Source organism: Hyperoodon ampullatus, assembly GCF_949752795.1.
Source record: "Hyperoodon ampullatus genome assembly, chromosome: 15".
Lineage (NCBI taxonomy): Eukaryota > Metazoa > Chordata > Mammalia > Artiodactyla > Ziphiidae > Hyperoodon > Hyperoodon ampullatus.
In genome coordinates this window covers 77,488,536-77,510,681 of record NC_136928.1, presented here as the reverse complement: position 1 = coordinate 77,510,681, position 22,146 = coordinate 77,488,536, and the positions used below count along the sequence as shown (strand labels likewise).

The window sequence follows — 22,146 nt, the reverse complement described above, 5'->3', positions numbered from 1 at the left end:
ATTGAGATTTTTCCTGTGTCTCTTATATAAAGAGTCATGGTTTGCAAAACTGTATCAGAGTAAAAATTAATTTTTTAAAGGGGCCATTTCATTTAGTGTTAGCTTCATCACTTCATTTGCATAGAAAATGTATCTCTGTCTGTCTAGTGTGTTGGTAAACCTGACTTGGCAAGGTTAATTCTAGCCTGTCTCCTAGTGGCGACCATCTTCCCTGTGGGCCTTCACACTGGTCCCTCTAGTTCGAGGGCTCTTTCTGCCATTGCGGGGAGACTGTAAGTCTAGTGATCTTGGAGAACTTCTGGCTCAGTAGCAATCCCTTTTAATTTGAGGAAAGCCATACCATATAAGTAAACTGCTCTGTCAGTTGATTTGACACTTGATTTTTATTAATTTTTCTTACTGAAATATAATTCACACACCATAAAATTCACCATTTAAAGTGTACAATTCAGTGGTTTTTAGCATATGGTCACAAGGTTGTGCAGCCATCACCACTATCTAAATTCAGAAACTCTGAATTATTGATGTCCCGTGGGCCCATCTGTTTATTTATTTATTTATATTTTTAAAAATCTTATTTTGATGTCTGAGCTTTTTTTTTTTTTTCCGGCTGCGTTGCGTCTTCGTTGCTGTGCGCGGGCTTTTCTCTAGTTACGGCGAGCGGGGGCTACTCTTCATTGCGGTGTGCGGGCTTCTCATTGCGGTGGCTTCTCTTGTTGCGGAGCACAGGCTCTAGGTGTGCGGGCTTCAGTAGTTGTGGCTCACGGGCTCAGGAGTTGTGGCTCGCAGGCTCTAGAGCGCAGCCTCAGTAGTTGTGGCGCACGGGCTTAGTTGCTCCGCAGCATGTGGGATCTTCCTGGACCAGGGATTGAACCCGTGTCCCCTGCATTGGCAGGCAGATTCTTAACCACTGCGCCACCATGGAAGTCCCCCATCTTTTTAATGGTGATCTTTCTCATAAGTTAAACTTATTCAGGGATAAATTTATACTTAGTGAAACTTTTTAGGTAAAATAATTCCTAATTTTGTCTTGATGATTGATGCATTTCACTCTTTCAGTAACTATTTGAATACCTACCATGTGTGAAGACTTAGGCTAAGGATCAAGATATAACAACAAGAATTCATCTTTGCTCTTATAGAATTATGTGTAGGAGTGTGGAGATAGTGTGGAAGGCAGAGAAACAACCAAAGTAATGTGATAAAATGCTTTAAGGATACGACAGGGAGAGTCACTACAAGAGTACATCACCAGAGCATCTTCTTAGCGTAAGAGACTCAGAACTCTTCACAAGAGAGTGTTTTTGGAAGAACGTAAAATGCTAATATAAGTTGATTTTTGTGCTCTAATTATGTGTAAAGATTAACGTGCGTCTGGACAAAGCCTGGAAGGGAAGATAGATGACAAAATCAATTGATTTGCTAAGATGGTAAAATTGTGTTACTCATTTCGGTATTCAGTACAAATGAGCCTTTTCCTTCTTTGAAGACCCAGCTCAAGTCCTGGTCTTTCTATGAAGCTAACGTGTTGGTGCCAGCCCGGTCCTTTCTCCCTCCTCGGATACTGCTGTGTTTGCTTCCCCATAATCCCTATGCACTGTCATGTGTTAGTGTTTCTTGTTTTAAATGTGCATAGCTTTACTCGTCCCAACTCAGTTTTACACACCATAAGCCAGGGGCTGGTCTTTTATATTCCTCAACCCTACAGTGCTTTGCACACAAGCATAGATTGTTATGTGTATGTGTAGCTTTCTGCTAAATTTGTAGAAATAAATGTATCTGACTAGGAAAGTGGATAAGAGTAAAGTTTTATAGAAGAAATGATAGATTTAGGACCATAGTTACCAAACCTGGGAACTAAGGGACCTTATTTAAAAATATAAATTTATTGGTCCCTCTTCTGTATATACTGAATCAGATTTTCCAGGGGATAGGAATTGGAACTCTTCGTTTTTTAAGGAAGAATGGCACCTCTTCCAGGTGATTCTTAAGTAGCCAATCTGGCCTCTGGTGTTACCGGATTTAGGAAACATGGCTCTAGTGGTAGGTGGTTAAGGACTATGCCAAGGTAATGGACATTCACAGACTAGAAAGCTTTTTTTTTTCTTTCTTTAAACACTATAAATCGCTTAAGATGACAGTAGGCAACCATGAAGCTGTTTCTTTTCATCAGTCATAGAATTTATGAGACTCTGTCAACATCATCCACTTTCCCAGTATTTTATGGTATTTTTTAAATGACTGATTAAATAAGAGTAAAATTAATAAATGAAGATAGTTGATAGCTACTTCTGATTGAAAGTTGTCTGGCTGCCTCAGGAAGTAATTTTGTCTGCTATTTATAAAAAGGAGACAATCTTTTTATGAATAGCTATAGTGAGATATAATGCACATATCATACGATTCACTCTTTAAAGTGTACAGGTTGTTTTAGTTTTTATTATATTCACAGAATTGTGTGACCACCAAAACCAATTTTAGAACGTTTTCATCACCCTCAAAAGAAACACTACCTTTTAGCAGGCACTCCCATTTCCCTCACACCTTCCTATCCTTGGGCAGCCACTGATCTCTTTTCCATATATAGAATTGCCGGTTTTGGACATTTTATATAAATGGAATTGGACAATGTGTGCTGCTTCATGACTGGCTTCTCTCATTTACCATAACGTTTTTAAAGTTCGTCAATGTTATAGCATGTATCAGTACTTAGTTCCTTTTTATTGCCAAAAAGTATTCCATTGTATACATATACCACATAGTTATTAATCCACTCATTAGTTGATGGATGTTTGGCTTGTTTCCACTTTTTGGCTACTGTGCTATGAACATTAGTGTATAGACTTTTGTGTGGACATACATTTCCATTTCTCCTGAATATACATCCAGGAGTCGAATTGCTGGATCATACAGTAGCTTCATGTTTAACATCTTCAGGAAGTACACAACTGTTTTCCAAAGTGACAACACTATTTTACATTTCTACTAGTAATGTGTGAGGGTTCCAGTTTCTCCACATCCTCACCTTATTATCTGTCTTTACAGTTATAGCCCTCCTAATGGGTGTGAAGTGGTATCTTATCGTGGTTTTGGTTTGTATTTCCCTAATAGCTAATCATTTTGAACATCTTTTCATGTGCTTACTGGCCATTTGTAAAGTCTGTTCAGATTCTTTGCCCATTTTTCAATTGGGTTATTTGTCTTTTTATTGTTGAGTTATAAGATATATACATGTAGTATTATGATTAGATATATATAATTTGCAAATATTTTCTCTCATTCTGTGATTCTGTGGGCTTTTTCACTCTCTTGGCAGTGTCCTTTGAAGTACAAAAGTTTTTAATTTTGATGAAGTCCAGTTTATTTTTTCATCTGTTGCTTTTTTGTTTGTTCATCTTTTGGTGTTGTAAGGGACTTTGCCTAACCCAAGATCATGAAAATTTACTCTTATGTTTTCTTCTAAGAGTTTTGTAGTTTTAGGTCTTATATTTAGGTCTGTGATTCATTTTGCATTAATTTTTATGTGTGGCCTGAAGAAGAGGTTTAACTTCATTCATTTGCACATGCATATCCATTTGTTCTAGCACCATTTGTTGAAAGACTATTCTTTCCCCCCATAGAATTGTCTTGGCATAAGGCTTTTTTTTTTTTTTCCAGAGAGAGTGTATTTTATTATTTATTTTTGGCTGCGTCAGGTCTTAGTTGTGGTACACAGGATCTCCGTTGCAGTGCGCAGGCTCCTCGTTGCAGTCCACGGGCATCTCTCTAGTTGTGGCACATGGGCTCTGTAGTTGTGTCACGCAGGCTCTCTAGTTGTGGCCCATGTGCTCAGTAGTTGTGGCATGCGGGCTTAGTTGCCCCGCGGCTTGTGGGATCTTAGTTCCCAGACCAGGGATCGAACCCACGTCCCCTGCATTGGGAGGTGGATTCTTAACCACAGGACTGCCAGGGAAGTCCCAAAGTAATCTTTTTTAATCTAAACATATTTTTGGAAGTATTTGGAGTGAGAAAAATTCAAACACAAAAGGATATTCTATGAAAAGTAAGTCTCCTTGGGCTTCCCTGGTGGCGCAGTGGTTGAGAGTCCGCCTGCCAATGCAGGGGACGCGGGTTCGTGCCCCGGTCCGGGAAGATCCCACATGCCGCGGAGTGGCTGGGCCCGTGAGCCATGGCCGCTGAGCCTGCGCGTCCTGAGCCTGTGCTCCGCAACAGGAGAGGCCACAACAGTGAGAGGCCCGCGTACCACAAAAAAAAAAAAAAAAAAAAGTAAGTCTCCTTTCACCCCATTCCCCAGTTTTTGGTTATCAACCTGTAGGCAACTTTTAAAAATTAATATTTATATATTCTTTCAGAGTATATATTTTATGCATGTACAACCACATGTGTCTATAAAGGTTGATTGAAACCAGAGTTTGGGGTACCTGGAATTATCCTAATATAGAAAGATAGATAGATGAGGACTGATGTTTTCTGGGTTCCAAGCTTTCACATTTTCCTCAGTTACTTTACCGTGCATTAACATTTTATGTAGCTCCTGGAAACGAAGCGCCTTGTTTCTTTCCTCCTCCAGACCTTTATTGTAGATTCTTTCTCAGTTATTCAATTTTAATATCTACCTCCCCCAAATTGAAAAAAAAAACAAACAATAAAGCAGGCTTTAATCTTTTTCTACGTTATTATTCTGGTATTTATTTCAGGGAGCTTCTGATAATTGGAGGTGTTGCAGCACGGGATCAGCTCTCTGTTTTGGATAATGGGGTAAGTTGTACTTTTAATTTTTAAAAAGTAACACTATGTGTTGTCATTTTGGCAATATAGTTCTGCTGTGTTTCAAGAAAAGTCAAATGAGGCTGAAATTAAACAAGGTCAAAAGACTGTATGTATGTTCAGAAACATCTTACACGTATGCCTTTTCTTTTCCCAAAAGTGTACAGCATAGTAGTTTCTTCCAAACACCTCATGCAAAATTCCAACATATGTGAATTTTTTTTGGTTTATCTTTTGAGCACCTGCGAATCTCCTTCGCATTTTCATGCATTGAGTTATTTCCTCTGGGGATAATTGAAAAAGAAGCAGCTGGAGTTAAGAATAGAAATAGAGATAAGGTGGATTGCAGAGAAGGTAGTTTTGGCAGTGATCCTTGGGAAGGCTGAAGGATGGTAAGGCAGTGGTTCCAGTAGGAGGGGAGATGAGTTCAGATTTGTGTAAGGGGAAGTCTTAGAAGCTGTGCTGTTACCGAGGACGAAGCTCGGACTGTGATCCTCGTTACTGGGGAAGAAGGTTGGGAAACTCCGCCTGTCGGTTCAGGTACAGGTGGAACATCATAAAATATTTTGTATGTATCAAGTAACTTGGTCCTTACAGACTTCTCTTTCATTTCCTTCCCTAAATATTTTATCATTTAATCTAAACTGCTTGAGACTGAGTTACGGTGAGCAAATATGTTCTCCCCTCAGTTGCCTTGGTGCTGCTGTCAAATGAAATTTCATGCTGAATGGTTTTGATTTGACTTGGTGTGGCATACTAAGAGCAAGGAATCATTCCTGTGCTTAATACTATTCTAAGATAGTAACATAGCTTTGTTATGTTCTTATTTGATTTGCTATATTTTAATGGTTATAAGAGAGATTTAATATATTCATTCCCTATCTTGGTTCCTCAAACCCAAATTCATTTTCCACGTAAGTTATTAAGTTTCTTGACTTACATTGTCCAGCTACGGAGCTTTTAGGGAATTAGATCTGCTTTTGCCAGGCGGATCTAAAATTTGGTACTGGCTGCAGCTAATGGCAAAGTAAAGGGAGTGTTATTCCATAGCTTTCCTGGCAGGATTCAGCTCCATTCTACTTAGGGGATGTAATGTATTCTCTTCCTGCTCTTCCTTCCATCTTACATTCTCTACTTCTGTTATCTCCCACCATCCTCTGGCACCCTTAGCCCTGTGTTATGTCTTATGCTGCAGGCAGAAGTCAGCTTTGGAGTCAGAGAATAGAACTATGTAATTTTTTAAATCTTTTAAAGTTGCACAGTTATGCAACATGTGCAGTTAGGCCTGAAGAAGTGGTTGGTGCTATTATCCAAGTCACATAGCTATTTCTCTCAGGCTTTTCCAATTTGACTTTTTTTTTTTTTAAACCTGAGAGACCGAGTTTCTGTTTTCATGCTGACTACCTGCTGAAATTGAGGAGGGAGGAAACTCGCACAGTAGGTTAGAATCCTTTGGTAAAGAGACATTACCCATAGAACCAGAGTGGTATTGTATTCATTGCTGTGTCCAGCACAGTGCTTGGCACATAGTACATTCTTGATACATTGAGTGGGTTTTATTTTCAGACAGTATTTTCTACATTGAACTGAGACTTGCTTACAGTTATCAACATAGTTGAAACAATAGCTTCAGAAATGTCTTTCATTTTTTATGGGAGTTTAAATGCCTTCTACTGGATCAAATTAAAAGTCCATTCAGGGGCTTCCCTGGTGGCGCAGTGGTTGAGAGTCCGCCTGCCGATGCAGGGGACACGGGTTCGAGCCCTGGTCTGGGAGGATCCCACATGCCACGGAGCGGTTAGGCCCGTGAGCCGTGGCCGCTGAGTCTGCGCGTCCAGAGCCTGTGCTCCGCAACGGGAGAGGCCACGACAGTGAGAGGCCCACGTACCGCAAAAAAAAAAAAAAAAAAGTCCATTCAGCACAGTACTTTTTCAGTTTTTCAAGGGGTGAGATATTGAAGTAATGAGACCAAAGTGATGAATTTGTTAGGAGATAGTTATGTTTTTAGTCTAGAGTGGAGAACACAAGTGAAAAAGAAGTCATTTTTTATGCCTGTTGATAAAGAGTAGAAGTTTTGAATTGTCTGATTTATTGAATGATTTTACATAATACCTTATTGTGCTCACACACTTACATCCATATACACACTTTAAAAATATTTATCCTTTATTGATTACCTTCTAGAAATGGGCCAGGCCCTGCTAAGTCCATTATATACATTTTTTTATTCAATTCCCACAATAGCCCTTTGTGATGGTCCTCTTCCCCATTTTTACAGATTAGGAAGAGGGCTTATACCAAATATTAAGTAATTTGCCCCAGATCTTACAACTCATAGGTGGAACTTACTTCAAAGCCTGTGTTCCTAATCACTATACCGTGGACTTGATTAAAAGGTGTGTGTGTGAAAATGGAAAAAGTGGTTAATTGGGTGTACTGGCGTTGGTGGCTCATATTCTCTTTGTAGATGTCTTAAAATTTTTATAATAAAAAGCTAAATAAAACTTGTTCTTACTTGAATTAGACCTTTTCTCAAGTTTGGACTTTGAGTTTGAATCCCAGTTGGGGTACTTACTAGCTGTATCATCTAAGTTCTTATGACTTTAGAATTCTAAACTTCAGTCTCCTCATTTAAAAACAGGACTGATAATAGTAGTGTTTTCCTTAGTGGTAACATGAAATGATATAATACCTGTAAAAGGTTAGCACAGCACATGTTCATTATAAGCACCTGACAAATAGTAATTATTACTGTTTTTCCTGGATTAGTCAGGTCATCTTCATTATTAATTATAACCAAATTTATCAAGCATCTGGCACACTGGGCATCAAATGCACTACATATCTGATCTCTTAAGTATCACAACCGTCTTGCAAAGCAGAACATGTTACCCATTTAAAAAATGAGAAAATTGAAACTAGAAGAGATTAAATAAGTTGAGGTCACACAGCTGGGTAATGGTGGAACTGGGATTCGGATCCTGGTTTAATTTCAGAGTTCCTATAAATTCATTTGATTTTTCACTTGGAAAACAAATTTTATATACTAGACTGTCTATAACAGCTTAACATGTTACAATCAGTTGCCAAAATCTTCACATTAACTTCAAACCAGATATAAGTTTAATAATACAGCATTATCTAGAACTCCTGTTTTGCAGATTTAAAGTTGACTATGACTACTTCAATATGCATGTTTTTATTGTAAGTAGACCATTGTTGGTTGCTATTCGAAGGTGATTACAATAGTTCTTCAGTTTTCTAAAGGTGCTTTTTTTGTATATTTTTTAGGTAGATATAGTTGTTGGCACTCCAGGAAGACTGGATGATTTGGTGTCAACTGGAAAGCTGAACTTATCCCAAGTTAGATTCCTGGTCCTGGATGAAGCTGTATGTTAAAATATACTCATGCTTTAAAAAAAAAATATTTGCTTATGTTTTGGGGGATAAAATGTGTGAAATGGTGAAGAAAAAATACAATTTAGTCATGATCCCAATACCTAGAGAGAAACATAGTTACCAGTTTGGTGTATTTTCATTCACTGCTTATATTTATAGTAAATACTATTTTATGTGGTTGCAATCAGGCTATTTAGAATCTGGGAAATCTTTTTTAGAAAAATCTGGTACATAAGTATTTCATGTCATTATTTATGAACAATTTTTAAAGGCTGTCTAATGGTCTCTTATATGCACACTTCATGGCTTATTTAACCACCCTTATTACTAGACATGTAGGTTTGTTTTGTACTCCAAATAGTTATCTTGTTTGTACATAACATTTTTTTTTTCACACATTACAAATTACATTAATATGATTTGGGCTCTTGAGATATAGTTCCAAGTTATTTTCAAGATGAGGTAGTTTTTCAACATTGAAGGTCTTTGCTTCTTCATATTAGAGTCGTATTCTTAAGGAGATGTGGGAGTTATTTACTCTCGTATTCGTTTTAGAATACCAGAGTATGGTTTTTGAGTTATTTATTGTCGGCTTTTTCATATTGTAGTCACATAGGCTTTAAAGTTGAATTTACAACTTGCCTTTAAATATCCAGTAGAAAATAATTACTTTGAAAGTATGGAGATATGTATGTGTATGAATTAGTTTCTATATCTTATATTTTGCAATTGATTTAGAAAAGAAAGATTTAGATACTGATTAAAAAACTTATGTTCTTCTTTGCTTCTCATGCAGGATGGGCTTCTTTCTCAAGGTTACTCTGATTTTATAAATAGGATTCACAATCAGATTCCTCAGATTACCTCTGATGGAAAAAGACTTCAGGTATGAAATAACTAATGCATCTTAAAATACATGTAGACAATTGTTACGTATTAATGCTTACTTTTTTTGTTTTACATTCACGTTTTAGTTACGTTAACTGCTGTATGAAACATTTTCTTCATTAACTGATTAAGTAGTACACACAAAGGAAACAGTCTTATGAGCTGCTTTTAGAAATAAAGGTGAAGGGAATTTAAGGAAATTACTTAGGTGTAACAGAAGACTATAAGTAAAAAAGTCTTAATCGTTATTTTCGTTTTCTACAGAGCATTTAGGGTTTATATTCAAGACTCTGAGTACTGCTTCCTCTTTGAAGGAGAAATGTCTTGAACTGTTGAAAAACAGTTATTTCCTTAGTAATTATTTCTTAAAATATTACTCTTTCTCATTCTGTTTTCTTAGGAAGAATTCAAGAGGAGAGGCTTTTAAGAGAAGGGGACAAGTTTATGGCTTTAGATTTTTAAAAACCTTTTCATGTTACTTAGTTTTTGTAGGACCTTGAGGAATAGATGGCATGATTTCTGTGGCAGTGAGGGGACTGAAGCTCATAGAGGTAAACCCACCCAAAGTCACGCCACTAGTTGTTGCTACAGAGTCAGGTATTGAACTTGTCTTAGATTCCAGGCTTAGCATACTTCGTGCCCCACATCTGTATTCATATGCTAGAATCATTATTATTATAAAAGCTTATCTAAAGTTTGGTTTTTCTCTTCTTAGGTGATCGTTTGCTCAGCCACTTTGCACTCTTTTGATGTGAAGAAACTGTCAGAGAAGATCATGCACTTTCCCACCTGGGTTGATTTGAAAGGAGAAGATTCTGTTCCAGATACTGTCCACCATGTTGTTGTCCCAGTGAATCCCAAAGCTGACAGACTCTGGGAAAGGCTTGGGAAGAACCACATTAGGGTGAGTACTTTATAACGTTTACATTAGTATAGAGTAAAGCATTCGTCAACTAGTTTAACCTCGAGCTCTTCATGATGCTTAAAGCAACCAGACATTGTACCTTTAAGAAAAGAGAAGTCTGGCACATTGACCAGAAGAGTTTAGGTCTGTTAGGTATGAAATAAGTGATGGACTCATACTTTACTTTTCTCTATATATAAAGTTACTTTTGTGATCATCTTTCTTGACATAGGTTTTGTAAATAAATAGGATTACCTGTGTATATATAGGTCTAATTTCTGATATAATGATGTCCATTTTTAGTAGTGTTTTAGAATCTTCTTGATGTGCCTTATTTTTCTAAATATCAGTTTCATGAGTCCATCATCTCACTTTTTCACCATTATTAGATTTACCTTTATATAATAAGGGTATGCTTATTCTAAGTACACAATGTTTTGAAAACCACCTTTGCTTTTTTATTATTATATTTAAAATTGATTAGCCTAAGACCTATAATTAATAAAGAGTTTTTTCTGAATCTGAAGAATGCTTTTGTCTATAGATTATAAAGATGTATGTCTGAAATGCAATCTAAAGTTAGATACAGTTCTCCCTTTATAAAAAGATACCTGTTCTGAATCATTACTTAACCCTTCCCTGCTTCTTTTTTATCCTTTCCTTTTGACAGACTGATGAAGTACATGCAAAAGATAATACAAGACCTGGTGTTAACAGTCCAGGTAAGTTAGAAGAGTCAATAAAATGTGTGGAAAGATTTTGAAAACAAATTGATCTGTTTTACTGAACTTATGCCCTGTCTACTCTCATGAAGGAACAGGAAATCTGAAAATAAAAGGAACAAAAATAATTTAGAAATGGGGGGAAAGCTGATATCAGTCAACTTAGAGGATATTAATCACTGAATTTAAGATATTAGTCTCCTGGCATCCAAATCACAAATATTTTGGATTATACAATTCTCATTTTTCCAGGATGCCAGCAAATTTCTCTGGCTACAGGTTGTATTTTAGCCCTGAATTCCAAGAGAAATGTCATGTAGATTCTTCATATCTGGCAATTGAGTAACAAAGGAACATGTCTTTAGCTACAGCCCTGTGAAAGATACAGAAATGATCCTGAGATGATTCTTTTTGTGTGTAAGTGTACAATTCAATAGCATTGAGTACAGTCCTACTGTGCAATCGTCACCACCATCCATCTCCAGGACTATTTTATCTTCCCATACTGAAACGCCATATCATTAAATATTTATCAATTTTTAAAAAGCCTAAAATTAATTGATTCAATGAAGATACTTCTATGCAGAATTGAGACAGTTTGTATCAGGTACATAATATTTCAAAGATATATGAAGATCCAGCATGATAACAAGGATAGTGTTTAGAGAACCTAGAAGAGATCTGAAACCCATTAGGCCACATGTCTGATATCACATGTCTCAAGTGGATCATTGGCAAGGGTTAGACTGCATTTTGTTCATAGTTGGATTCATTGGTAGATTTTTAACAAGTATCTCAAAGGTGAATTATCTGAAATTTTGATTAAAGACAGTTCCTTTGAACTCAGTTTTATGTGTAGCTCCAAATTTATGAGGTGTATGCTCAGCCAGCCTTATTGTTGAAAAGGAGCAGACACTGATAGTCAAAATAATAATGTATCATCCCACTGTTTGGGAATGCATTTTATAAAATAAAAATTTTTTACTGCCTCATATATTTTTCCTTGTAAAAGTTTTGCTTAGTTTTTACTACAATTGGAGACGACTAGAGAGACCTTAGAAATATGTTGGATTACAAAATTAAAATTTTGCATTAAATAGTTGCAGAGTAACTATAGCCCAGCTTCATACTGAAAAATAGACATTTGGAGGATGGCAACTGAGAAGTTACTAACTAGGTTTGACGTAAAATATTTATTTCATAGAGTGAAGTTTGAACTTTCTGGCGTTTAGATTGATTTAGAAAGTACATTTATTATTTTTTAAAGAGGTTAAAGTAATTGAGTAAACATTTATTGAGCACTTAGGGAAGTTAATGCAAGGCAGAATATGATTAGTTCTCAATGAGAGGTAAAAACAAAGTTTTGCTCTGGGCATGTATTTCTGTTTGTGTGTGTGTGTGTGTGTTTGTACATGTGCATTTTCCATTATAAGAGGTATGGTTATAGGTGTTCTGGCATCCCATAAACTGGCATAAAAAACATTAAGAGAAACAAAAATAAATGAGCAAGTGGATTATCTCACCATTTTACCCTATCTTTTTATTTCTTGGTTTGTCTGTAATACTTGTATTAAAGTAGAGTTTTTTAGGTGAGTGAAGCAGTAAGTCTGTGTAATTATGTGTGTTCATGACAATTTCAGATTGAAATTCTGTTGGTTTTTTTGTTGTTGTTGTTGTTATTGTGTTACTCAAGAGATGTGGTCTGAAGCTATTAAAATCCTGAAGGGGGAGTATGCTGTCCGAGCAATCAAGGAACACAAGATGGATCAAGCAATTATTTTCTGTAGAACCAAAATCGACTGTGATAACTTGGAGCAGCATTTTATGCAACAAGGAGGAGGTAATGTTTCCTCACTTGAAATAAATTGTGTTTATTTTCTCACTTAATAGCTTGTTAGTCTCATGTTGATACAGTATAGCGTGGATGCCCAGATTTTAAAGCAACGATGTAGGAAAAACAATGAGATATTTTCCACATAGGTACAGTTTCACTACAGTGAAGATGAATCACAGCATTCTAAGGCCCTTATATCATTTGGAAGAAGGGTAAAGTTTTTGATTAATGTTAAAATTTCAAGTGTAATCATTAAATAATAGAATGTATATCTTCTAAGTCAATAAATGAGAAAAAAAAAACCTTAATCTGAAAAAAAGGTAAGAAAGGAAGGGGGGAAAAATGAGAAAAAGCAGAGCAGTTGGAAATTATAGAGTAATAACGGCTGGTGGAAAAAGCTGAGCGTATGGATAAACATTATAGTATTTATCAGTGGACTGAAGTCTTCTGATGAAGAGCATAGATTGTTAGACTGGATACAATGTAGCTGTATGTTGTTTACAAGAAACATACCTAAAACCTGAGGACATGGATAGATTGAAAGGAAGGGGAATGAAAAAATATATGTATGTGTCAGCTAAAAGATTAATTAAAAGAAAGTTGGTCTAACTGTATTAATGGAGATGTCATAGACTTTAAGACAAAAATATTACTAGAAATAAAAAGGGTCACTATGTAATAAAATATTCAATCTACAATGAAGATATAATGATTATAATCTTATGCTCCTTATAATTAACGTTAAATATATAAACCAACCTGAGACAATGTTCAGTATAATCAGTCATTAGGGAAATGCAAAATAAAATCACAATGTAATACAACTGTACATTCAGAGTGACTAGATCAAAAATACTTAAAACACCAAATTTCGGTGAGGATGTGGAGAAACTGGAGCTCTCATACATTGTTGAAGTACAGTCACTTAGGTAAAAGGTCTTACAGTTTTTTATAAAATTAAACATTGCTGTCTTGTGGCCTAGCAATTCAACTCCTAAGTATTGGCTCAAGATAAGTGAGAATATATATTGACGACAGATGTGTGCAAGATGGTCATAGCACTTCATTTATAATGGCCCCAAACTGTACACTAAGAGGCCATTAACAGGAGAATGGCTAAACAAAATGCAAAATATCTGTACAGTGGAATACTTACTACTCAGCACTGAAAAGGCATGGAGTGCTGATTGACACAAAAATGGTGGGTGAATCTCAGAAGCATTATGCTGAATGAAAGAATTCTTACACAAGAGTACAGGCTGTATGATTTGATTTGTGTGAAGTTCTAGAAGAGCCAGAACTAATCTATGATGAGAAAGAAACCAGAACAGTGGTTGTCCCCAGGAATGTGGGAGTGTGGATAACTGGGAAAGGGCATGAAGGTACTTTGTGGATGATATTCGTGTTCTGTATCTTGATAGGGCTTTGGGCTACATGGGTGTATGCATTTGTCAAAACTCAGAAAGTGTACTCTTAAGATTTGTACATTTCCTTGTATGTCACTTGAACCTCAACAAGAAAACAAACCTGAACAAATCCTGCACTCTAGTTAATGATGTGCATGTTGAACTGTGTACTGATACCTGCAGCTTACCTTGAAATGCATCAAAAATATAAAAGTGGGTTGATAGAGGGATAGAGGGATGGATAGATACATGGTAAAGCAAGTATAGTCAATGTTAATGGTTATTTTTACTTTGTCTATTTTCCCAACACTTATTATATTCTCAAACATATAGCAAAATTAAAAGAATTCTCACAGTGACTATTATTACTCTGGTCTGAACTGCACTGCTTTTTGTTACTGTGTCTACTTGAAGACTTTCTTTTTTAGGATTGGCTACCACTGCCCTTGCCTCTAAAATACCACTTCTCCATCCTTCCAGTTTGCTGCTTCTAATCTGCTTTGGCCAGGAAACCAGATAACTAAGTTGTTTAGAATACCTGGAGGAGGGCAGGCTTGTGGTCGTGGCCTTTTAGTAAGGGCATGAACTTCCTGATGCCTATTTTGGTTCTTCCAAGAATAATCTCTTTTGTTTACTTTTTGGTTCTTCGCTTTACATGGGTTAGGTGAGGTTCCTGGTGTACACAGAAACTACCACTGCAGATTGGGAAAGGTTACTTAAAATGTCCTTCAAAGCAAATCAGTTTTAATGCTCGTGGAGTTCATTTTAAGGGTATTTCACCTATGACAGAAATTGTGTTAACCATGCTTTATGACAAGCTGGGGTATAGATTTCCATAGAATTATACCCCAACTGGTAGTCTAAATGTTACTGGTGTTTTTGACATAGTCTTAGTCGTAATCTTTTCCAAGGTTAACTGTTTAATGTGCTTTTCACTAGGACCTGATAAAAAGGGGCACCAGTTCTCATGTGTTTGTCTTCATGGTGACAGAAAGCCTCATGAGAGGAAGCAAAACTTGGAAAGATTCAAGGTACTGATATTTAGTTGACTGCATTTCCTTAAAACTTAAGAGGGGAGTTGTATGTAGTTTTAATCAGTTCCAGTTAATATTGTTAAAGCAATTCTTGTCCTAGAAATCACAAAATACTTCTGCCCTATTGTTACGCCCTCATCACAGCAGGGCTTTGTCATCTTTTTTTTTTTTTTTTTTTTTTTTTTTTTTTTTTGCGGTACGCGAGCTTCTCACCGCTGTGGCCTCTCCCGTTGCGGCGCACAGGCTCCGGACGCGCAGGCTCAGCGGCCATGGCTCACGGGCGCAGCCGCTCCATGGCATGTGGGATCCTCCCAGACCGGGGCACGAACCCGCGTCCCCTGCATCGGCAGGCGGACTCTCAACCACTTGCGCCACCAGGGAAGCCCATAATTTTTTATTTTTTATTTTTTTTATTTATTTTTTTTTTTGTGGTATGCGGGCCTCTCACTGTTGTGGCCTCTCCCGTTGCGGAGCACAGGCTCCGGACGCGCAGGCTCAGCAGCCATGGCTCACGGGCCCAGCCGCTCCACGGCATATGGGATCCTCCCAGACCGGGGCACGAACCCGTATCCCCTGCATCGGCAGGCGGACTCTCAACCACTGCGCCACCAGGGAGGCCCAGGGCTTTGTCATCTTTAACAGTCAAATGGTAAATTACATGTTCTCCATCAGCACAACACTACTTGATAAGAATTTTCAACTTAAGGAAGTTTTAGTTAAATTCTTCCAGGTAGATATTTTTAAGAGAAGTATCATTAGATAGTTAAATCATGTCTGTGAGCCTTTTTTAAAAAAATAATTTGTAACAATACCCATAGGAAACTTAATTTGTAGATTGAGACAGGTATCAGAATACCTGTTTTGTAGAATTAAATATATTTTGAATTATTTGGAATAGACTGTCACAGTTAAGTGATTTCAGCACATGAACAGGTTGTATAGCTTTTGGTGTAGATGGATTGGGCTGAGCCATTTAGAACTCAAGGTCAGTGGCCTCCACCCACAAGCATTCTCATCATTTATCACAGTGTGTTTACCCAGTGTATAGTACAAATATCATTTCTCTCAGACCCATAATAGGAAAAAAGGTAGGAAGTACTGGGCTTAAAAATTTTGGATTATGTTTCCATGCTGAGCATAATTGGTGTGGATGTTAAAACATCATGGCGGGGGGACTCCCCTGGTGGCACAGTGGTTAAGAATCTGCCTGCCAAGGCAGGGGACACGGGTTTGAGCCCTGGTCCGGGAAGATCCCACATGCCATGGAGCAACTAAGCCCATGCGCCACAACTACTGAGCCTGTGCTCTAGAGCCTGTGAGCCACAACTACTGAAGCCCACACGCTCTAGGGCCCGCATGCCACAACTACTGAGCCCACGTGCTGCAACCACTGAAGCCTGTGCACCTAGAGCCCGTGCTCCGCAACAAGAGAAGCCCCCACAATGAGAAGCCACGCACCGCAACAAAGAGTAGCCCCTGCTCGCCGCAACTAGAGGAAGCCTGCGCACAGCAACGAAGGCCCAACGTAGCCAAAAATAATAAGTGAATTAATTAAAAACAAAAAAATCACATGGCCTCATTTCAGCATTTATGCCACCCTTCTGTATCCTGGCATTTTGTTGGACCAGAAGTCAGTATGCGCCTCACCCCCTCCAAATCTCTAAATTTGCTGTGCCTTGCAGCACAAATGACATCTGAAGGCTAATTGGTATATTCTTGGTGAGAACACCAGGGGCCCAGTCTCTTTAGGATTTTATCTGTTGTCACAAAAAGTGTAATCTTGCGGTAAAATATCTAGTATTCTGAATTATTTTAATACAAGGGTAAAAGTAAAGCTTATGTTTTTACATTTTATTCTGTCTTATGTTTTGAATTACCAGTCAGGATTTCTAAAGATGAAGCCAAATTTTAGCAATGGTTTAAGAACTTTTATGTGAAAAAAGCAAAGATGAATCCAGTCATTGATTTATTCACCTTAAATGTCATATTTTGGCAAATTATAACTTAAAAATGCAATACTTGTTCCAGTGAATTATGAATGACTGGACCGCTAATATGATACAAATATATTAGTTGTTAGAGGTCTCATTTAGTGGAAAGATGGTATTTGTGGGGGTTTTTTTTAGTATATATACTAATAAAGTCCTTTCTCTCCTCTCTGTTCTCTTTAGAAAGGAGATGTAAGATTCTTGATTTGCACAGATGTAGCCGCCAGAGGAATTGATATCCATGGTGTTCCTTACGGTAAAAAGAAAGTTTTTATGCTTGCAGTTTGAATTTTATGGAATTCGAAGGAAACCATTTAATATGTTTGAAATACTCAGAACATCAAACATCCCATATGTTTGAAAATTTTGGGAACTAATGTCAATTGGTAGTAATTGCTTTTATTTACAGTTATAAATGTCACCTTGCCTGATGAAAAGCAAAACTATGTCCATCGAATCGGCAGAGTAGGAAGAGCTGAAAGGTACTCTGTCATTTTTTTTTGTCCTTTTTAAGCTTTTGTGCTTCAGGAATAAAGTCTAATAAAAACTTTTAAAATCTTTCAGGATGGGGCTGGCCATTTCCCTGGTGGCAACAGAAAAAGAGAAGGTAATCTTTTCAGTGCTGTATTATATTCATTGTTTGTGTCGTCATTTTAGATGTTGGAAATAAAAGCAGTTTGATTTTTTCATTTACATTGCATTCAGTTGCGTATGGAATATAAATGAACTTTTTAATGGCATCTTTCTCTCTTTATTCATTGAATGGGCGACTAGTAGGATGAAGTTTAGAAAGGAAAAATATGAAATGTAATTTTCCCTAATAGCTTTCATATAATTTTCAGTGAAAAGTATTTAAACCCTCTCTGGCATCATGCCATGGTAGACTTTCTATGGGAGAGAGGGTTAACTTATTATTTTGATATAAATTGATACAATAATTTGATACAGATTTACAGAAAAGCTGCAAGAGTAAGGAACTCCCACACACTCATTCCCCAAACTACTTGTTCATTTTGCTTTTTGCTATTTGCTTCATGGTACTGATGAACCTAGTGGCAGGGCAGGAATAAAGATGTAGACGTAGAGGATGGACTTGAGGACACTGGGCGGGGAGGGGCAAGCTGGGGCGAAGTGAGAGTAGCATCGACATATACACACTACGGAATGTAAAATAGATAGCTAGTGGGAAGCAGCCGCATAGCACAGGGAGATCGGCTCGGTGCTTTGTGACCACCTAGAGGGGTGGGATAGGGAGGGTGGGAGGGAGGGAGACGCAAGAGGGAAGAGATATGGGGGCATGTGTATGCGTATGGCTGATTCACTTTAGTGTACAACAGAAACTAACATTATTGTGAAGCAATTATACTCCAATAAAGATCTATTTAAAAAATTCCAAAAAAAATCTTATAGAAAACATTTGAACTTTATTTTTGATACTAATCTTGATATAGCATTCTCTCGTATTTACTTTTCTCCTTATTCTTATCTGAGAATTCCTTTCTATAATTGACATCTGTTTTAGAAAAACTTTTGGATTCCTTTCAAAAAGAACTCTTTCAAAAGACCTAGTTAGTGAGCTACTAATAGTGGTAGTAACTGGATGACAGACCATACCTGCAATCTATTTTTCTTGTGCTCTGAGGACAGAAAATGTTAAAAAACTAATTGAGAACAAAGATATCTAGCATGTTTCAGTCTCCGTACATGTTAATCTTCGTAGGTTTGGTACCACGTATGTAGCAGCCGTGGAAAAGGGTGTTACAACACAAGACTCAAGGAAGATGGTGGCTGTACCATATGGTACAATGAGATGCAGGTAAGGCTCACAGAGTCTTATTAAAATGGGTAGGAATAGACTGCATTTATCTGTAAAAGTTGCGTATCAGCTTTTGTCTGTTGGTGAATTGTGAGAATTAATGAGTGATTATGTTATGGTAGTTCATAAATTGTAACTTGTGAGTTCATCTCTTCAGAAATCTTACTTCCATTTATACTAAGTATTAAAGCCTTCCTGGTTTTATTTAATGCTGTTAAAATGCAACTCTGCTGATTTCCTCTCCCTTTCTTAGTTGCTGTCTGAGATAGAAGAACATCTGAACTGTACCATTTCTCAGGTTGAGCCAGATATAAAGGTACCAGTGGATGAATTTGATGGGAAAGTTACTTATGGTCAAAAAAGAGCTGCTGGTGGTAAGCTTTGAATTACTTTTAATTCTGTTTTAAATGTGAATGTGTCCCTTTTTTGAACTTCAGTTTAAGAAGAGAGTATTTCATTTCCTTATGGTTAGTGTATATTTTTAGCATATTAATCATTCCCTCCTTATTAGTCTTACAGCACTTTATTCATACTTGTCTTGCAGCATTTTTTGTTGTGTGATCTGTATGTGAATAGACAGCAGCTTAGCTGTTTCTCTTGAGGTGTTAATGTCATAAGAGTAGTTGAAAATTTATGGAATTATTAGGAAACAAGAGAATAATGGTAATTTTGAACAAGGGGTAACCCAGGATACGACTTATTCCCTTTGCCTGCAATGCTCTTAGCTCATTCCTGAACTTTTTTAAAGATTCAGGCTAAACTGGTGGTTTCTAAACCAAGGAAAAGAGAATAGGGGAGGGGTTGGTAGGGGTATTGGGACAGCTGTTAGTAAGGAAGGCCTAATCAGTTATTTTCATTGATTTAACACTTTTAGAACTCAGTTTTGTAGATAACTTGCTCAGTAGTACACTTTTATTGCTAGGAGCAACATTTAAATTGATGTAATTGAGCCAAAGCATTGCTGACAAGTTATTTCAAGCATGTCATTTACATTACTTTGTGATTCGTGTGTGTGATACAGGTGGAAGCTATAAAGGCCATGTGGATATTTTGGCACCTACGGTTCAAGAGCTGGCTGCCCTTGAAAAGGAGGCACAGACGTCCTTCCTGCATCTTGGCTATCTTCCTAACCAGTTGTTCAGAACCTTCTGATTTTAACATACATTGAATAAGATTTGAATAATAAAAGTCTATAGTCTTAAAACTCTAAAATAGTTGTACTGCTTCCAAGCAGCAGTATTTATAGTAACTTAAGCTATTAATGCTAACTCTTGCATGTCAAGAAACATCAGTCTTAGGAATTCTTCATAGGATGGCAACCTAATGAAAATAATAAATTTGATGACTATATTTTCATGAAAGTTTGTGTCTTATTTTTAAATTATTTTATAGTTTTTCAAGACAGCTCTGGGTTTATGAAGTAAAGTTTATGGGTATGTGCATTCGGCAGAGGACCTGCGTGGAATCTTCACAAGAAGTGGTCCTAAATAGAGACAGCCTTGAGACGGTCATGGTCACCTCGGTATATGTTGAAGCTAGAGAAGAGTCGTGGCATGAAAGAAAAGTGTGTGATCCTAAGGTGGAAGGACAGCTGGGTTAGTTTGGAGGCCTAGAGTTTTTTAGGGACTTAGGAAAGGTTCTGTGTCTAAGGACTGATGACTGATTTGGTGATGGTGACAGTGAAGATGTATTTCTGAAGGTTTATCTTCTTTTTAAGAAGCTTTCTTTCCAGGTGATACATACTGTAAAGAAAACTATTCTGATGTCCCTCTAGGTCTTAAAATTAAATTTAAAGGCCGTTCTTTGAAATGCATTTCCTCAAACCCTCTTGCCTAAAATACCAGAAGGAAAAGGGAAAATTTATATAGATACAATTGAATTGTTACTTTGTACCTTTTGACTCTTATTTATATGTTTATTTATTTATTTTTGCGGTACGTGGGCCTCTCCCGTTGCAGAGCATAGGCTCCAGATTCGCAGGCTCAGCGGCCATGGCTCACGGGCCCAGCCGCTCCGCGGCATGTGGGATCTTCCCGGACCGGGGCACAAACCCGTGTCCCCTGCATCGGCAGGTGGACTCTCAACCACTGTGCCACCAGGGAAGCCCTGTGACTTTTCTTAATTAACAACTATTAAGAATAAGTTTCCATATATTTAGTGATCTTTCTATTTTTATATTACATAGTTTTTTTTTTTTTAATTTACATAATACATTATCTGTAAGTAAGAAGTACATAAAAGTTACTCAAAGGGCTTCCCTGGTGGCGCAGTGGTTGAGAGTCCGCCTGCCGATGCAGGGGACGCGGGTTCGTGCCCCGGTCTGGGAGGATCCCACATGCTGCGGAGCGGCTGGGCCTGTGAGCCATGGCTGCTGAGCCTGCGCGTCCGGAGCCTGTGCTCCGCAACGGGAGAGGCCACAACAGTGAGAGGCCCACGTACTGCAAAAAAAAAAAAAAAAAGTTACTCAAAATCCCAACACCAGAGAAACACACTTTTAACATTGTATATATTACTTTCCAGATATTGATACAAAAGTAAAACAAGTGAAGAGGTAAAGCAAAGAGATTTCTATAAAAAAATTATTTAATAGCTATATAGTATTTTATTGTTTGGGTGTTCCATGTATTATTTTAACAGTCTTCTATTGCTGGATATTTAGGGTAAATCCAATTTGTCACTAATTTCAGCAATACTGAGAACAATTTTATGCATAGTTATTCATATGTTTGCATAACATTTCTTTGGCATAACTTTTTTTTAAATTGGGGTATAGTTGCTTTACAGTGTTGTGTTAGTTCCTACTGTACAGCAAAGTGAATCAACTATATGTATACATATATCCCCTCTTTTTTGGATTTCCTTCCCATTTAGGTCACCACAGAGCACTGAGTAAAGTTCCCTGTGCCATACAGCATGTTCTTATTAGTTATCTATTTTATACATATTAGACCACTGTCTTTGGTGATTTCCTAGAACTACCATAACCAATCTCAAAGCTATGTGATGAGCTCCTTGCCGTGTTCATGCCCATTATTAATCACTGCTTTAGAAACAAGTTTTGAATTGACATAATGGCAAGGAAAAGTCTTGAGATACAGAGCATTTAAGATTAGAGCTGGGTTTCCCTGGTGGCACAGTGGTTAAGAATCCGCCTACCAATGCAGGGGACACAGATTCGAGCCCTGGTCCGGGAAGATCCCACATGCCATGGAGCAACTAAGCCCATGCTCCACAACTACTGAGCCTGTGCTCTAGAGCCCGCTAGCCACAACTACTGAGCCTGCGAGCCACAACTACTGAAGCCTGTGCACCTAGAGCCCGTGCTCCACAGCAAGAGAAGCCACTGCAATGAGAAGCCCTCACACCACAATGAACAGTAACCCCCGCT

The 22,146-nt window shown here is 37.6% G+C and overlaps 1 protein-coding gene across 1 annotated transcript in view; it reads left to right on the top strand.

Moving 5' to 3' along the window:
* The window catches only part of DDX1 (DEAD-box helicase 1), a gene marked incomplete at its 5' end in the record, with an annotated part of 31,696 nt that extends 11,588 nt beyond the window's left edge, over positions 1-20,108 (top strand). Inside the window, 13 exons of the mRNA XM_079720937.1 lie at positions 4,698-4,758; positions 8,059-8,157; positions 8,963-9,052; positions 9,770-9,958; positions 10,629-10,680; positions 12,374-12,520; positions 14,860-14,951; positions 17,126-17,198; positions 17,352-17,424; positions 17,507-17,549; positions 18,663-18,758; positions 19,012-19,132; positions 19,780-20,108. Coding sequence (XP_079577063.1) covers positions 4,698-4,758; positions 8,059-8,157; positions 8,963-9,052; positions 9,770-9,958; positions 10,629-10,680; positions 12,374-12,520; positions 14,860-14,951; positions 17,126-17,198; positions 17,352-17,424; positions 17,507-17,549; positions 18,663-18,758; positions 19,012-19,132; positions 19,780-19,910 — 1,267 coding nt within the window. The 3' untranslated portion in view covers positions 19,911-20,108. The remainder of the gene's footprint in view (positions 1-4,697; positions 4,759-8,058; positions 8,158-8,962; positions 9,053-9,769; positions 9,959-10,628; positions 10,681-12,373; positions 12,521-14,859; positions 14,952-17,125; positions 17,199-17,351; positions 17,425-17,506; positions 17,550-18,662; positions 18,759-19,011; positions 19,133-19,779) is intronic.
* Positions 20,109-22,146: the final 2,038 nt, after the last annotated feature.